The sequence below is a fragment of the Mustela putorius genome, unplaced genomic scaffold (assembly GCF_011764305.1).
Source record: "Mustela putorius furo isolate JIRA1106 unplaced genomic scaffold, ASM1176430v1.1 tig00003845_pilon_pilon_pilon, whole genome shotgun sequence".
Taxonomy (NCBI): domain Eukaryota; kingdom Metazoa; phylum Chordata; class Mammalia; order Carnivora; family Mustelidae; genus Mustela; species Mustela putorius.
This window is the reverse complement of record NW_025421998.1, coordinates 88,798,646-88,817,632: the sequence shown is the minus strand read 5'-3', so window position 1 is coordinate 88,817,632 and position 18,987 is coordinate 88,798,646. Positions and strand designations below refer to the sequence as shown.

The window sequence follows — 18,987 nt, the reverse complement described above, 5'->3', positions numbered from 1 at the left end:
AGCATCAGTAGTTCTGTTGACGTTAAGATATGAAGTCACCTGTCTTCCGGGGGCTTTAGGAAGGGGGTGCTCAGAGGGAACATGTTTGCATAGCTGGTTCTTTTACTTTTCACTAAACCTGCAAGGAAGATATTATATAGTTTTTTTTTTTTTTAAACAGATGAAAAAACTTAGACATAGTGAAACTAAGTGACCTTCCCAAGGTCACACACTTAGTAATGAGTAAAGTCTAAACACAGATATGGGAGTCAGGATATCTGGCTCTTAATTTCTCATCTGTCAAGAATGTGCCCACTTTGTACTGTGATAGCTGTGCCTGCCCAAGAGCAGGTGTGCTGAGACCCTTTTCCTAACCAGCAGCAACGCTTCCCTCCAGAAAGGTTACCTGCAAGATGGCAGAGGTGAGCAAAAGGTTCCTCTTTACTTTTTTATTATTTTAAAAAATATTTATTTGCATTAAGAGAGAGAGTTCAAGTAGGCAGAGCAAGAGGGAAAAGAAGAAGCAGCCTCCCCGCTGAGCAGGGAGCCCGATATGGGACTCTGTCCCAGGACCCTGGGATCCTGATCTGAGCCAAAGGCAGCCGCTTCACTGCCTTAGTCACCCAGGCACCCCAACAGGTTCCTCTTTAAAGCCATCCCTTCTTCTCCAAAGGTTCAGTATGCTTCAGCGCCCCTAGGCATCACCTGTTCACTATAATGTGTGAATACAGTCTTTTTCAATTCAGTGCTTAAGCATACCACACAAATGTATTACATAGCTATGGAGAGTATCTATGCAGAAGCTATAAAGGTCATGATATCAGCTTAAAGCTAGCTTTAAAGAGTTGCTTAAATTTTACGCCCTTTATATATTTTTTTCTCTGGAATACACAGGGTAGTTATGAGCTATGGCTTATTGCTGAACTGTGTAAAGAACATTTTCACTCTTTAGAGAATAAGAGTGTCACATCTATTTCCCTCTCTTTGGAGTGAACGTAGTCCTTATTATATTACTATTTGATTTGTCCTCTGTTATGTACAAGGTGAAAGAGATGGTATTTTGGAGAACTGAACTCTAGCAAAGGTGAGTGTAGAGATTCCTTGTAAGGATCAGAAAGTAGTCATGGAGAGATAAAGAAAAGATATGGAGAGCTAATGGGACGGGCTGAGCTAGCATGGAAGGGGCAACTAATAGCAATTCGCCAACACAGAAACTATCAGACTAGAGTAAGAGGCTTTAAATAGGAACATCACAACCTAACAGATGCATTCTCATCGATGTCTGTGTGACATGAGGTTTACAATAAAGTTATAAAGAAAAAGGGAAAGATCAATGAGAAAAGTGCCATATTTCCTCTAGGAGTTTACATTTTTAAACCCTTCTTCACAAAATTATCTCCTTTACTGGTTACTTTTGTTTAATGTCTATTGTTTTCAGTGAAAAAAAAAAGTAGCCTTATAAACAGAAAAAATTAGTGTTTCTAAATTCAGCAGGTTGGAGGAGATCCTATCAGGCAAAGCACACAAATGGGCTCATGAGTCAGAAGCCCACTGACCACCAGCTGCTTCCTTGGTTGTGTAACTTTTTCTGGTTACAGAAATGGCAGAGGAGAGAGGATGACCCAGCTGAGCTCCTAAATACAAACCTAGTTACAACATCACAAACAAACGCCACTCTGAGATTTTCATTTATGAAATTGCATAATATTATGGCCCATGCAAGGATCTTTTTCCAAGTCTATAAAGAAACAAATGGTCCCTCCAAGTTGTTCCTCTGATATTAAATTTTAATTGGGAAAAACAAGGCTATTCAACAATAAGTCACATTTGTTTTGTTCTTAATATTTTCCATATACTTTAATGCACGTCACTGTAGTGGATGACCTTGCCATCCTGCAAATCACACACAGCAAGCATGACTATCTCCATTTTATAGCTGCGTGGCGGCAACTTGCAGCAGCTTCCTTGGGATCACAGTGCTGGTCACCGGGGGAGCCAGACCAGAATCCAGACCATCTGATTCCCCTCTGAGAAGCCCCTCCTTGTGCTGACTCCTGCTGCAGGAGCCAGGTGGTCACTAGGCTGGCAGAGCTTCCTAAGCTGCCCCGAAGTCAGCCAGCCGTCCCAAGACCACGTGATAGGTTCAGTGGTTTTTGAACTCAGTTTGTGACTCATTTGCAGCTTCTGAAATCTATTTAATGTGTCACGACCAGCATTTTTAAAGGAAATTAAAAAGAACAGAAAATATTAGAGGGCAAGAAACTCAGTGAGTATCTTGAAAAGATATGTGCGCTCCCATGTTCACCAAAGCATTATGCATAATAGCCAAGGTATGGAAAAAATCCAAGTGTCTGCTGATGGAGGAATGGACAAAAGAAAATGTGATTATTTATATATATATATGTATATATATACACACACGTATATGTATATGTACATACATATACGTGTGTGTATATATGTGATTATTTATATATATGTATTCAATATATTTTCTTCCTTAAAAAGGAAGAAAATCTTGCCCTTTCCAACAACATGGATGAACCTGGAAGGCATTATGCTAAGTGACACAAACCAGACAGAGGAAAACAAATATTGTATTGAATCACTTATACATGGAATTAGAGAGAAAAAACAGGTCAAACTAGAATAGTGGCTGCCAGGGGTTGGAGGGTGGGTGAAACAGGGAGAGGCTGTTAAAAGGGTGCACACTTTCAGTTAGATAAGAAGATAAATAAGGTCTGGGATCTAATGTGTAACACGGTGACTATAGTGGATAATACTGTATTGTAGAACTGAAATTTGCTGAGAGAGTAAAACTTAAGTGTTGTCACAAAAAAAAAAAAAAAACGAAGGAAAAAATAAAGGTAAGTATGGGAGGTGATGCACACGTTAATTCACTTGATGGGGTTAATCTTTCACAATGTATACGTCTATCAAATCAAATCACCACACTCTGTGCTTGAAAGATATTTTAATTTTATCTACCAATTATACCCCAATAAAGCTGAAAACAAGAGAAAGGGCAATACAACTTAAAAAAAAAAAAAAAAGAAATATAGGGTTGCCTGGGTGGCTAATTGGTTAAGCATCTGACTCAGGTTGTGATCTCCAAGTCCTAGGATCGAGCCCCACCTCGGGCTCCACACTCAGTGTGGAGTCTGCCTGAGTTTCTCTCTCTCCCTCTGCCTCTCCCCTCGCTCACATGCTCTCTCTCAAATCAATCAATCAATCTTAAAAAAAAAAAAAAGAAAGAAAAAAATATCCAAGGGGACTGTACATAGTAAGAGTGCACACTGCTTTGTCAACTATTTGTTTCCAATACATTTATGTGTTTGTATGTACATATGATACCGAGTCACAAAATGAACTTAAGTTTATTGTACTTCAGTTGTTTTAAGTAGTAGTTAAAAGAAACTTGTATTTCTTGCAGACGGTCAGAGGAAAAAAGGAAAGAGGAAAACACTAACGTAGCTAAGGCTGATGAGGCAGTCAGCTGCTCTGCGGGCAGCCACAGCCAGGAGCGGACTGGGGAGTGCGTGAGTCGTGCAGGGCAGGAGGGCTGAGAAAAGATTCCTACAGCCCCACATTGGGTGAGAGGTTAAAAGACTAGATCGTCATGAAGCCAGAACCTGTGTTTTGTCCTTTTTTATGTTCTTAGTGCTTAGTCCAGCACCAGCAACTGGCAGAGAAAGCCTTCAATGAATATTTGTTGAATGAATGCATGGAAATGAGTAAGGTTTACAGAGTTTTAAAGGCTCCTCTTAAAAATTCAATTAGGCTTGGAAATGAATCCAAGCAGTCCTACATTTATGAAAAGCTTGTTTCCAAACCTTAATTTGCAAATTGGTTTTTGGAACTTCAAACATCATTATACATGGCAGTTGGGAACTCAGGCCAGCCCACAACCACCTTTTTAAGCCCGAGATGTATCTGAAACAAATACTGAGAAGCAAGGCTGCCTTTCCTTGGGAAAAACGCATCCTCACCATTTCAGCTGGGAATGCCAGGAGCAAATGAGCCTCCAGATGGTAGAGGAGCACCTCCCCTGACCCCATTCCTCTGACCCCAGCTAGAGCTGCCTCTGCAAAGCCATTTTTGATGGGCTGGGAGGCACATGAGAAGCGGCATAAACTGAGACTCATTTCCTATATAACTTCCCATTTTTTTTTGATTCCATGGTTTTAAACTTTATATGCTCTTCCACATTTGTTACAAAACGTGACACAAGAACAAAACTTTTTTATCGTCAGGATCTATAAAAGCGTATTTCTTTATGAGAAACATAACTCTTAATGGACTAAAGCATGAATATTTACAAGAAATGTGAAATTCTGCCTTAAGGAGACTTCATGAGGGCTTCGGGGAGATGAGAAAAGTAGCGATGAAAATATTAGACTGCAAGTGACAGTATCTCACCTGGAATAGATTACACAGCACCTTGAAGTCTAAAGAACTGAGAGGCCGTTCACACCTGCCCTGAAGATAACATGGCTCTGTGCAGGGCTTGGCATTCAGGAATTTTAATGTGGCTCATTAAAAAAAAAAATACTGCCAATCTTGCTCTGTAGGCAATGAAACTCAGATAAATTATCTGATGCAAATGTCAAGGAATTTAGAAACCATTCTGTTGGGCACCTGTTTAGGCCTTTAACCTAATACTTCTCCCAAAGCAAAAAGTACAGAAGCTTCCTGTGTTCAGAGGAATCAAATGAAAAGTGTGAACTTGGATAAACTGAGTTTGGTTTACTCAATAATAGGACATTTAAAGATTTTTTTTTTTCTTCCCACCAGCACTGTGCTGGAAACTGAAGATTCAAAGATTCAAAAAAGTTCCGGCCCACAAGTGAACTGCTATGTATTGTGGGAAGGACAGGCGCGCTCGCCCCTAACTGTAGTCCAAAGCTAATCATAGAAGGTTGGACATAACTTACTCGCATAGAGAGAAAACAGAACTGAGGAAGGTTTGTGGAGGAAGGTTTGACTGGGGCTTTGAAGGACAGGACGGAAGTAGGCAGAAGCAGGTGAGGTAGACCTCATGCCCACCTCACTCCCACCGCTTCTCTACCCCACCTCCCCCTACCCCTCCAAAACTTCTCTGGAATCCCACATTTTCATGGACTAGTTAAGGAACCCCTAATCTTGTTTAAGGCCTTTATTCCAGATGAGGGGGCTGAGGCACACGGAGTGTTCCCTTGTAGGGACCAGAGTGAGCCAAGGCATGGAGGTGGTCTGCCCACCATGAATTTGGGGAACAGTGAGCAGTCTGACTCAGCTGCAGCAGGGGCAGGTCAAAACAGCAAAGGGATACTGAGGCAGACTGTAGAGAACTTCATTTGTTTTTAAGGTTAATTTGACAGAGAGATAGAGAGCACAAGTAGGCAAAGCAGCAGGCAGAGGGGAGAAGCAGGCTCTCGGCTGAGCAGAGAGCCCCACACGGGTCTCGATCCCAGGGCTCAGGGATCATGACCTGAGCCGAAGGCAGACAATTAACCAATGGGAGCCACCCAGGGGCCCCAGATTGTGGAGAACTTTGAATGTCACATTAAGGAGAAGGGGTTCCATCCTCAAAGTGGGCAGAGGAGGCGGCTGAGGACGGAATCAGAAAGGGGACCAAGACTGAGGGCAGGATGGGAGGAGAGGCAATTATAATCGTCCATGTGAGAGGCAAGAGCTCAAAATTCAGGAGATGGAGTGAGTGAAGAGGGGAAAGAGATGGAGAAAGTAAACTGACAGAACCACAGGCAGGATGGAGTGGGGAAAGTCAGAAGCTGGGGGTTGAGAGAGAAACACAGGACATTCGGGCATGTGTGGACACACGGACAGGGCTCTCTCCCAGCATTCCGAGCTCTGTTGGTGGCCAGCTGTGCAACACTGGGCAAACCTTTCCCTACTGTGTGCATCACTTTCCTTATCGGAAATAAAGGAATTAAACAAGAGCAGGAGTTTCTGAACTGTTCATGGAGATCTAGGATTTCAAGGAAGTTTTAGTGGAGTGGGCAGAGTCGGGGGAAGTGGAGAAAGGATGGGGAGTAGAGCGGAGGGGCATGATTTGGGAGTGTCCTAGGAGTGAGGAGCTCTAGATCTACACCCACCCATTCAACCAGAACATCTCCTTTATGTAACAGAAGTCCTTGTAACATTAGAGTTGCTAAGAAAAACAAAACAAAAAAACAAAACAACTAGTTTGATAACCATTGGCCTACACAGATAACCTCTAAAACCCCTTGCAGCGCTCATACTTGAGTGAGTGATCACACTTACAGAAAGGGGTGATCCAAGAGATCTGCTAATGTGGTGGAGGTAGGTCCCGTTTTTAGGACCCCACTGAGTCCCTCTGTTTATCTGATTAACTGTTGCACAAATGCTAGAACAACTGGAACAACAATTGTCATGCTGAATCGGTGCCAAAACTCTCAAAAATGGGAAAGATTTACTGAAAGGCCATTTGGTATTCTCACTCTTGTGCGGTACCTTTTCCCAAGACCCAGTCAGTTTTCCAAACCTCATAAACACCAACATGAAAAGGGCTCTTGCCTGCGACTACAAAGACATTCGCTTCGTTACCGACAGTTGTCTGGCTTTGGGTAAGTTGAGTTACCCCTCTGGGCTTCATCTCCTTGTCTACAGAATGAGAACATCGCAGCGAACAATCCTAGAGGCACCATGTAGCTTTAACATTCCAGGGTTTCATGATCCTAAACCTTGGAGCCTGTTATCTGAACAATTCCCTGATCAATTGCATGTGCTCTCAATCTTCTTCGGTCACAGTCAGATGGTCAGTATATTAAAGGCTTTGGGCTGTTGACTTTAAGGATTGGGCAATGTGTGCTTTAGCCAAAATCTCTGACTCCTGCAAATGGATCATTCTGAGCAAAGGGCTCAGGTCTAAATTAACAGCAGATCTTTAGAAACACAATACTTTGTGGCCCAGTATTTGCAGTAGAGAAATCCCGTACCTAAGCATTATAAACCCTTGCAAATGGTCTACAAACCACCATAAAAAATGGCAAAGAGGAAAACCAATCAGAACAACTATAAAGTTTAGACCAGAAAGTTTCAGACAGGTCTGAAATTTACATACTGCCTGCCTGCCTTGGCCTCCTGATTTCTCCTCTCCCCTCCCACTCCCACAATTAAATTTTTTCCTTTCCTTTCCTTTTCTTTCTTTTTTTCTTTCTTTCTTCTTTTTTAAAACAATTCCCTTATTAAAAAAGAAAAAAAAAAAAGAGCAAGAAAGAAAGAAAGAAAAGTTTAAAGCGAAGAGGTAAAGCGAGCACTCACTGGGAGAGGGCGGCCAGGCTGCGTCTTCCCTGTAATCCCGATCCCCCGAGCATGTCCGCAGCTGGAAGGGTTGGAGGGTTATTGGAGGTGCTGAGACCCTCCCGGCGGTCAGGACGTGGGCCGGGCCCCCGGAGGTGCCATGTTTTCTGTGGCTGAAATGCAGGGTGCAGGATGCTCCCGTGTTCTCCCTTTGTGTTAACACTTTGGTCTGTCCCTGTGACGAAAGTCTGGGCTTGTCCTCTGCCAAATCTACTCCTCCCCACCCTTTCCCTCCGCATAGGATCATCAGAGAGCTGATTGTTATTTTTTACTGTAATCTCTCTAATAGAGGCCCATCCTGTTTAGACTGCAAAGGGCACAGATTGCTTGGAGATTTCCAGACTATTAATACTAGGTAGTAGGGGCCAGGAGTCTCAGTAGCTTTCATGATGAAGACTTTATATAATTAATTACAAATAATTACAGCGAGGGAGAGAACTAGTCAAAGGAAAGTACACCAATCCATGTGCGCAGCCTTTTGGAAAATAGTTGATCATGGGATCACTTGCAGGCACAATCCAACCAAGGAGAGATCAGCAAAAATCAGCCCACCAATAAGTTCGCAGGGGTGCAGTTTTCAGGCCCTCATTCTGAGCTCTGTTCTCAATTAACATGGGTGTAGGTGCTTTCCAAAGTAAACATTTCCCACTGAGAAATCAAATCTGAGAAACTCCTCTTATCCCTTTTATCCAGGGAAAGATGGATGCAGGATATAAAAATGCAAACCCAGGGCAAAGGGGAGAAGAGAGACCGCCCTGCCAGTGAACTGCCAGATCATACAGGGTGTTTGGTGCTCACGGCCCTCGATAGACTGAGGGCAACAGCCTGCCTGGGAACATGTTGCAACAGCCGGGCCTGGTCTGTACCCAGAGCGTGCTGGTATGGTGATCTCATCAGCCACGCCAGGCAAGACAGCCTGGTCAGCAACAGTTTGGGAGGCAACCAACTCCTCACCCCTGAGGAGGGGGTGATGTTGATTCGATCTGGAGACGACTCTCTGACTGGGTTTGAGTGATCTTCTTCATCTCCAAGCTGCAATGATCAGACTGGTGCTGGGGAACGCGGGTACTTATGGGGCGGGCTCTCTGTCAAATAAGCAGAGCAACTCGGATCTCCACAACACAAGATGATTCTTCCGGTAAAGAGCCAGCGGGAGAAGCAATCAGCTGCCCACACTGAGAGCCCCTTTACAGAGTGAAAAACAGCTTGGAGATGTTTCTTGTCACAAACAAGGGCTCAGAAGCCCAGAGCACGTGAACGGGTCGCCCAGTGCCCGTGGAGCAGACCTGTAGCCGCAGCTCTTGTGCTTGATTTAAAGAAGTTTAATTCGGTTAGATTTGATGCTTTTGTCATTTCAAGTCCCTAGAAGATTTGGGGTGTCTTCCTGCTTAAATACTATGCTCTCATCAAGTCATGGTTTCTAGAGCAAATACAGTTTAGCAAATTTCTAAGTTAATTATCCCCATGTATCATGATATGTACACATTTAAAGATCTCTTTGCCGTATGTTGATATATATGTATGTCTCAACGTATATTGACTACATAAAGTGCATGAGCCCCTGAAAACAGAGCTATGTCTGCCCTCACACGAGAGGCCTCAGTAGAATACTGACTTGGCCTGAGTTGCTTGTTCCAGAGCTGAGACAGACACGTGTACCGAGGCATTGCTATTCCTCTTACTACCAAAGTTTGCCCATTCAATTTTTTTCCTTTCAAAAAGTTCAGCGACTTGCTGTGGCAGGCAGAATCACACTCCTCCCAAAGACATCCATGTGCTAATCTCCAGAAGTTATGAATAGGTACGTGGCAAAAAGGGACTAGGCCAAGATGTAATTAAGTTACAGGAACTGAGATGGAGATGATCTGGATGTTCCAGATGTGTCCAGTCTAATCACCTGGTCTTTAACGTCAGACAGCCGTCTGGCTGTGGTCAGGGAGAGATGCGATTACAGAGGAATGGTCAGGGAAATGCACGTTGCTGCCGATGAAGATGGAGGAAGGGGGCCAAGGTCGAGGCCAGCCTCTAGAAGCTGGAAAGGCAAGGAAGTGGATTCTCCCGTAGAGCCTCCAGAAGAATGCAGCCCTGCCCAGGCCTTGCTTTTAGCCCAGGGCGACCTGTGTTGGACTTTGAACCTCTAGGGGGGGTAATCCGTTTGTGCTGTTTGAAGCCACCAAGTCTGTGGTTGGTTGCTGTAGCAGTGATAGCAAACTAATATATTTGATTACGGGACTCATTTGCCCTTGGGAATTCGTTTCAATGCCTGATTTTCCCCCCTTCCCAATACACTCCAATTTTAAGGTAGCAAGTAGAGTTTTGGTATATTTGAAATAAGCTCATAAAACAGTAGCTTAGAAGAAAAGTGATTCTTCCAGGCCAATCTTATCTCTCTCTCTTTCTTACAACACACACACACACACACACACACACACACACACACACCCTTACCTTCCAAGCAAGAATTTAGTAATCTTCCACTGATATGCTGGTATTCATATACTAAATGCATGCTAATGGCAAGCTATACAAAGGCTATTCACCAAGCTCTTTTCCTAGCTGTAAAGATAAGAAGAGGGAAATCATGCACATTCTTTGCTGGCTCCTTGTTATTAATGGAATGCATCTGGGAAGTAGCTGTCTGTCTTCAGTTTGCGGTAGTAAAAGGAGCAGGTGTCATAACTCATGCTACTTAGTAGGGTTCTGACATGGTGATAGTGAAGCGAGAAGTGAGTTTTGGACCTGGGTCAGACACCAGTGGGGAAACAGGAAGAACACAAAGGCCCATGAAAGGGAGACTGGATGCATTTGAGAGGCGGGGAGAGAAGTGAACCATGAGCTCAGAGCAGGGCTGGCATCCACAACTTCCAAGTAGCCCTCTGGTGTCTGGCTAGATAGGGCTAGAGAGGAGAGAGGAGGGAAATTAGGGAGACATAGCAAAGATTCATTTGTGCACAGTGTTATGTTCCTGCAGAGACCAGCAGGCATCCATGCTTTCACCCTGTAGCACAGACAGGGTGCTCAGCATCCAGCTTCCAGAACTGGAGTTTCTGAAAACTGGATTAATCCGTTGGTACTGCAAACAACTGAGGCAGTCATCTATCCTTCAGCAAGAGCGTGGGGAATCACACGTCGGACATTTCAGGATTCTTACTAGGGAAAATGGAAGTCTGGGCCAGTCTCAAATTACTCATAGCATCCTTCATTTCTGGATACTATATTTAATTTTTTATCAAAGAGAGCCTGTGCTGAGAAGATTTGGAGGAGGTCAGTGAGATAGAAGGAACAGCTCCCACCACAGGGTGGTCCTTTATTAATAAAATATGATTTAAAAAAAATAACTTCATGGAGGTAGAAGACTGGACCACATGATCTGTTCCAGACTTTACAGTCTGAAATGGTTGTTTGAGAACAGCTTCTACCTTGGAACAATTCCCTAGGGAAAAGAGAGGTATGTGGGAAGCGCCTGTGTACTGGCCTAATGCACTTTAGACACACACACACACACACACACACACACACACACACAGACACTTACTTCCTACAGAAACTCAAACCCCAAAGACATCTACTCACTTGAAAGGCAACAGTTCAATAATGTAAAGGGAGTTTTTAAAAAGCCTCCTGAACAATATTTTCTTACAGAGAAATTCATAGACTCTATATCCTCAGAATGAGGGCATTTGCAACATTTTACCCAGACAGCTACTCATCAAGGGGTGGACAGGAATGGAACGAAAGGGGTTAACTACCTCTCTGCAGGCAGACCCTCTTTCCTACTTTCCTTGAGCCCCTTTTTGTCTTCCCTCCACAGCTCAAGGCCTCTCTGCCCCCATAACACTGAGCTTGTGCCCTTGAACGATACTGCTTTGTATTGCCTGGTGATCGTGCATTTTAATGTATCCTCCTAAGAAAGCTTGCCATGAAATACTCCTCCCTTTATCCAGGTCCCACTGCAGAAATTACAGATGCCTCTTCTCTCTTTCTTCTGCTTTCTCCCTTCCAGTAGTGCCTTTTCCTTGCCTCTCCTGCCCCACTGTGTCTTGGCTGATGTCTTCCTAGTTCCGGCTGGGTCTTCCTGTAGGGGTCTGTGATGTGTTGCCTGCGGCTGGAGGAACAAACGGATTGCTATGGAAAAGTCACCGTTTACCCCTGACCCTACTCTTTCTGTGCAACAACCTGTCCTTCACTAGTATCCTTGTGGCCTTGGCTGACACAATTCTCTGAACTACTCTTTGTGAGATCTGTCCATAGGCCTGTAACAGGTCTTGGGCACTACCCTCTCTTATCTCCCTTACGATAGTGGCTATGTAGTTTGTCCCAACAGGTACCCCCTTAACCCCTCCTCACGTGATACCATTTGAATACATACTATGAGCCAGTCACCTAGGGACCTGCTGTAGGGAATCCAAAGATGAGAAGGTCAGCCCCAAAGGAAGGCAAGATACGCATACAAAAATTGTAATACAAGATAGGAAGTGAACCGTACTCTGCAAGCAGCAGGGCTGAAGAACTTGTGCTTCAAAGACGACATCCCGAGATCAAGGCCCCCGTGTTTAATCGCCCTTATGCTCAATTTATTCTGTTACTGAACTACACTTCCTGTTGCTGAAATATCTCTATCAGGGCCACAGGTATTAAATCATCCTGTAGCCTCGTCTTTTCTAGGCTAGATGCCAGTGCCTATTTTCCATTCTTTTAATATCAGCCTGAAATACAACAACTCTTCAAGCAGGAAACCAAAATTGGACATAATAAAGGTCTGACCAAGGCTGAATGTGCCTGGATGAAGGCCCAGCGCTGCCTGCCATGTTCCTGTTAACACATCTTAATGTCGTTTTCGCATTGATAACAGCATCTCTTACAGAGATCACTCATTCATTTCTGTGCTAAATCCAGGGCTTTTTTTTTTTTTTTCCTCTCCTTCCTCTCTAGATCTGTCACTTCATCAGTCTACTTCCAGCATTTACTGTGAAGCTAGTTTTGTTGTTGTTATTTGCCCCTCACAGAGAAAGCTCCAGACTGTTTTCAGAGGCCCATCTTTCAACTCTTTCAGGATATTGTTTTGTATTTTTTTGGTCAAAGGTCTCGGGAACTGAGGAACACAAAACCTGATTTCAAAAAGGGAGGAAAAGATCTTTCAAAGGGCACCTCCCTGAATTTCAAAAGCTAGGAAGTCTATTGATTTGAGGCAACACTGAGTTCAAGGTTCTAGGTTGAACTAACAGTGTACTGATGTATTTCTTGCTCCACTTGCTAGGCTGTGAGCTCCTAGAGCAGGGGTACTGTGTCCCAGCCATCTTTCTGACCCTCCCATTGTTCCAGTTAGCACAGTGCCTGGCAGAGAGCAGGCCTTCTATATGTGCTGCATAAAAGATTTAGTGCACGTGGCTTCATAATGAGCAAATCATTACTTTGACTAAGTGGATTTATTTTGTTTGTAATTGAGTCAAAATGGAAGGATGAGTGATGGGAATGGTGGCCTGGCCTCAAGTTTTATTGTGCCCAGCAATGGAATTGACTGGAATTGAGATGCATCTGGGTGTGACTGAGTAATGACATGGGTCGAGGGTGGGGGGCAATTTGCATAGGGGTCTGGATAGTTGTTGGCTCTCACATGCCTTGGAATTGGCCCCTCAGCCCACAGCCCCAACTGCCACATATCTGTGCCCTGAGGAAAAGCAGAGTGCAGAGAAGCTGAAGCTGTTTCCACAACGTGTTTGCTGAGTCTAGGCCAACCTTTGGTGCCTGAATGACAAAGAGTAGCAGAGCAGAGGACAGAGTTACCAGTCCTATATCTGTCCAGAGCACAACATGGTTCTGAACACAACATGGTTCTGAAATTCTAGAGGGCTGAAGGGAATGTGGGGCCACTTTGGTAGCTTGAAAGTCTAGAGGCACAAGGATACCGGATGGTGCCTTTGACACAGAGGCCCAGGGTCTCAGGGTGGGCAACGGGGCTGAGGCAGTGGAGGCACCTCTGAAATAACCTGGTGGCAGAGCAGGGGCCAGGGCCTCACGGGGATAGGGGCCTAGCAGCAAGGAGCCATGGGAGGCTGCATGTGGCACATGATCTTGTGTGAGACAGACTTCCAGAAACAATCAGAGAGGACCTTTTCTTTTTTTCTTTTTTTAAATTGGTAGTGGGGTGGTCATCCTGCATGAGCAGGAGCATTAAGAAGTATATTACTAGTAATGTGATTCTATTGATAATCATTGGCAGATTCTGATTGAAGATACATGGATAACAGCTATCAGTGTTCTGCACCTTTTTTTTAAAATTTTTTATTTTTTATAAACATATATTTTTATCCCCAGGGGTACAGGTCTGTGAATCGCCAGGTTTACACACTTCACAGCACTCACCAAAGCACATACCCTCCCCAATGTCCATAACCCCACCCCCCTTCTGCATTCTGCACCTTTTTAAACTTACATTTTGCTCTTTTGTTTTTGTTTTTATTTTTATTTTATTTTTTAAGGATTTTATTTATTCGAGAGAGAGCAAGAGAGAGAGTGAGAACACAAACAGGGGGAGGGGTGGACTTGATCCTAGGACCCTGAGATCATGACCTGAGCCAAAGGCAATCACTTTACCAACTGAGCCACCCAGGCGCCCCATTCTGAAATCTTTTAGACAAACAAAAAGGAATAAGGAAAAATCATAATGAACATCTATGTGCTCACCATCTGGCTGAGAAATAAAAATTTCAAAGTATCTTAGTGCCCCTGTGCTCTTTTAGAATAGCATTCTCTCCCTTCCCTCCTGGAGGCAGTGCTTCTCCTGAATCTGTGTTCAATCCACTTTCTTGCAAGCTACTCCTTTGGGCCACTTGCCGCATTCCAAGGGGATCACCATCAATGCCACCATCATGTGTATTTGGTTCTAGGATGAATCGGGATGGGAGTGCAGGAATGAGACATCCTTTCACTCTGTCTTGATGCTTCTGTTATTTCTCGTGGGGAAATGCTGGTTCCCTCACCATGACGCTACCACTCCGTGAAAAGGAGGGCATTCTCTTCTTCTCAAGGCCAATCCTTGAGGCCCAGCATTCCACTGCTGGCTCTTCCCCTTAGGCATATCCTGACCTCTAGTTGTATCCCACTGTCAACCTAACACACGTCTTCAATCAGTGCACTGCATCCTAACATTTATCATAAAGGGGACTTTTGTTCGGTGAAAAGATTATTAGCATTTGCCACCATTTGCCTGTTATTTCCTGAAGCTTTCTGGTTTTGACCCAACAAAGCTGTTCCTTTTTCTTTTGCTTAGCCTTTTAAAATCCCCTTTACGTCTCTGAATTCTAGTGATTCTTGAAGAACCAGTGTCCAGCCCGAACCTGCATGAAGTTTCCGCACATGAGACTACTTCTTCATACTTTGCCATCTCAGGAGGAAAGATAAGAATATTTGAGCCTATCCTTATATGCGTGCATTTGAGAAATAGTTATGTTGTCACGTGTGAGTCAGCCCCTCCAGCTAACTTGCTGTGAGGCTCCCCATTTCTGTTTAAACCCATTTGCAGCAATTATTTAGGTCTACTCTTTTTTTTTTTAAGATTTTTTATTTTTTTTAATTTATTTGACAGAGAGACATCACAAGTAGGCAGAGAGGCAGGCAGAGAGAAAGAGAGAGAGAGAGGAGGAAGCAGGCTCCCTGCTGAGCAGAGAGCCCCATGCGGGACTCGATCCCAGGACCCTAAGATCATGAAAATCTTTTTCTTTTTTGTAAAGATTATTTATTTATTTATTTGACAGACAGATCACAAGTAGGCAGAGAGAGAGAGGAAGGGAAGCAGGCTCCCTGCCAAGCAGAGAGCCCAACTGGGGGCTCGATCCCAGAACTCTGGGATCATGACCTGAGCCGAAGGCAGAGGCTTTAACCCACTGAGCCACCCAGGTGCCCCCTAGGTCTACTCTTTAAGCTCTTTGTAAAGTTTTGGATTTTTAACCAGCCAGACTATTTTCTTTCCCTGGAGAGAAAAGTTTCTACCTAAAAAGGATCATGCCTCCAACTCCTCCTTTGCCCTCCAGCTTGAAATATATCTTAAAAAATAATAAAATAGTGCTTGGAAACAGTAGGGTTCTAACAACAGCTATTTGACCGTATGCTTGCTAGTGCATATCTATAAAACCCTGGTTCTGGTCTCAGTGAAAATAATTATATATATCTTATATAATTCTAGGAAAGAAGTATGTACAGGAAGGATATGATTTCTACCCAAAGGAAGCTGAATCCAGGCCATAGTGAAATGCTTTAGAATGTAGAATTTGTGGGGTGCATGGGTGGCTCAATCAGGTAAATAACCAACTCTTAATTTTGGCTCAGGTCATGATCCCAGGGTTGTGAGACTGCTGGATGTGGGGCTTGCTTAAGATTCTCTCTCCCTCTCCTTCCATCCACCCACCCCTAAAAAAGAAAAAAAAAAAAAAAGGAATGTGCACTTTATCATCCATAGATAGAACTGATGGGAAGGAAATTAAGAAACTAGTATTCTAACTCTAAAGATATAATTCGAGTGTAAGAAAAAAGGTCAGATCTTCAAAGGAAGCATGTTCATTCATAAGTCACAGGTTTCTCAGTGTATATCACTCTTGTTCAAAGTATCTAAATAGTTCCACGACCATAAATTTATTTGCTGGTGTCCACTTTCTGCATCTAGATATTAAATTTACACATGGCTTTTATAGCTAGAATCAAATCCAGATTTTTTTCTGGGGGTGGGGAGGACAGGATTGGATTAAAACATGTATTTGTTCTATTGCTAGAAAAAGAGTCCATTATTTCGGATACTTGGGGTGTAGAGATTACTATTATATTATAAAAATGATACTTGGTTAGGTACTGTCCTATTTTGGACTTAATAAATAAATAAATTATAACTTTTCGCTGTTAGAGATTTTTCCTAAAACCTCACTTGCACCTGAAAAAGCCTAGAACAGTGTTAGACATGTAGACACTTGACAAATACTTGTCATTTGCTCTCCCAGGTTGAAGAGTGACAACAATAGAGTAGAGATGCTGCCACAATAAGGCCTGTTGGCTGGTCCTCCTAGAGGCTTCCCCTGACTGGCCTTTTTTGGAGCATTCAGTATAGTACAGGATCTAGAAGCTCTGCTGCACCGCCAAATGGATTTTGGGAGTTCTTGAAGTGGATAGGTCTCAGGGAGACCTATTGGCTTCCAGACTCACAAGGCACTGATGTGTACATCAGAATGCTAATTAATGCCAATTAGTTAAGGGAATGAATGACCTCCCTCTTTAGTGCCTGGAGAGCTCTCATACTCTCACCATTCCCCAAAGCCATAATATAAGAAAGTCTCACAGTCCCCAGAGAATGCTTCATGAGGGTGAAGTCAGAGCACAGGGAGGCAAAATTGTCATGAGGAATATTCTACCCAAGCCAAGGGAAGACGTGAGGAAATATCTCCCTCAGGGGAGAGAATACTTCTCATGTCACAAGACTGAACGAACCCTGAGATTCCGTCTATTTCATCTGGATAGTCCCAGATGCCACCACCAACCCTGGGCTTGGACTTGGTATTCATGCAAACCTCTTCCACTGGCCCATTCTTGGTTCAGACTTGCTAACACACAGATGATTTAGACTGAATATTCTTGTCCTTGAAAAATTCATATGTTGAAATTCTAACCCCCCCCCCCAGTGATGGTATAAGGAGGTGGGAACTCTGGGAGGTAATTAGAGGTCATGAAAGTGAGGTCCTCACAAGTGGGATTAGTGCCCTTTTAAGAAAAGACACAAGGCAGCTTGCTTTTTTTCTCCACCAAATGAGGATACAACAAGAAAACGGCCAACTACAAATTAGGAAGTGGGCCCTTGCTAGATAATGGATCTGCCGGCACCTTGATCTTGGATTTCTCAGCCTTCAGAATTGCAAGAAATAAATGTCTGTTGTTTAAGCTATTCGGTCTATGTTATTCTCTTATAGCAGCCCCAAATGACTAAGATAGTAGATTACAGTTAGCTTACACTTGATTACATCCGGGAGACCTAATGTAATTCAACACTTATGTGTTGAATTTATTATTAGAAATTGTCTTTTGTAGAATTCTTGCATGACTTTATGGTGGCAGCTTGAGAGAGGAGATTAGAAATAGACTAGGAGAAAAGCTTTTCAGCTTTAAGATGCTATTTTACTTTGAAGTTATTGAGCAATGAAATCAAGCTATCATTAGGATCTAGGCAGGAAAAGCAAATGGAGCTCTTTTTTTTTTTTCATTAATTATAGAATAGAACCAGGCAGGTTTTTTCAGTGTAAAAATTTAATAAAAAAAGCATATTCATTTTTCTCATTTAAAAGCCAAAATCCATCTGGGAAGCTTTTTAATTTTAAGACCTCATGAAGACAACAAAGAAAAGAAAATAGATAACACTTACACAAAAAATAGCAGACAGACATTTAGAGCCAATGATCTGAAATACACATCCAGCTTTCTAAACTATGTTGCAGAGTAGAGAGTGCTGATGTAATTTAAGATTCTCCTAGGTATTTCAGAATTCAGAGGCTTTCTAGGATAACTTCAAATTATCTTTCCTTCTAACCTTTTTCAGTGGATCTAAGAATTAAAAATGAAATTAAAAATGAAAAGATACAGTTGTGAGGGTGTGCTATGGTACTTTGGGTATTACCTGTCCTAGGCTATTTCAACGCACTAACTTTATCCTAAATGTAAATTTTATGCTAACAAATTAACCAAAGGGCATCCTTTTATAATAAAGAAACTCATTGCCTCTTGTAGAATGTGTTGTATCACAGTCAATGTGAACTGAATTAATCTGAATCCTAATCTAGAGTTCTGACTAATAGTTATTTATAACCCCTCTCCCCTTTCTTCTAAATCATACTTTTTTGAGGTATATGTATTTATTAAAATAAAAAAAATCCTACTTCACTGAAAATAAAATTAACCTCCCATATCTTGCTTGGATAAATGAACTCTCATGTATTTCTTTAATCTTTCGTTTCTTGGTTCATTACTACATTCTAATACTAGAAAATCTGCTATTTAGAGTCCAATCTTGAGATTTAATTTGCATGTTAAATACTCTTTACTTCAGAAAGAGTATTCCTGAATACTCTTTCTGAAGAGTGTTCAGATGAATGCTAGCCTGAGGTTGGTCCTACTCCTCATCTACTTTGGCCCATCCTCCTGGGATTAACCGAAGGTTACTCAGACAACAGACTTGGTCTTCCATTAGAAGCTAGAAATTAGGGGCGCCTGGGTGGCTCAGTGAGTTAAAGCCTCTGCCTTCGGCTCGGGTCGGGATCCCAGGGTCCTGGGATCGAGCCCCGCATCGGGCTCTCTGCTCCGTGGAGAGCCTGCTTCCTCCTGTCTCTCTGCCTGCCTCTCTGCCTACTTGTCATCTCTATCAAATAAATAAATAAAATCTTAAAAAAAAAAAAAGAAGCTAGAAATTAGAAAATTGGGGGGTAATATAGCTTGTTCACTGTTGGACTGCTTAAGGTTTGGTATGAAACCTATAATTTGATAATTATCTGTCCTGATAATGCAAATGTTAATTACAAATAATAATAAAGGGTTTGAGCGTCAGAGCAAATAGGCCCACTAAAGGGAATTAATTCTTACCACATTAATATTATTTGCCTCCATGATGCAACTGAATAAGCATAACGGTCAAAAGTTTACGAGGTAGTGGTTCAATAA

At 42.9% G+C, this 18,987-nt stretch overlaps 1 protein-coding gene across 7 annotated transcripts in view; it reads right to left on the bottom strand.

Moving 5' to 3' along the window:
* Nucleotides 1–18,987, bottom strand: part of CALD1 (caldesmon 1) — a 188,669-nt gene that overhangs the window by 68,312 nt on the left and 101,370 nt on the right. For 4 of the 7 annotated variants that reach the window (XM_004741725.3, XM_004741726.3, XM_004741730.3 and 1 more), the window contains exon 1: nucleotides 7,264–7,556. The exons of the other annotated variants lie outside the window; for them this stretch is intronic. In XM_004741725.3, coding sequence (XP_004741782.1) covers nucleotides 7,264–7,541 — 278 coding nt within the window. In that variant the 5' untranslated portion in view covers nucleotides 7,542–7,556. Of the gene's footprint in view, nucleotides 1–7,263; nucleotides 7,557–18,987 lie in introns of those variants that run through there. 7 annotated transcript variants of the gene reach the window in all.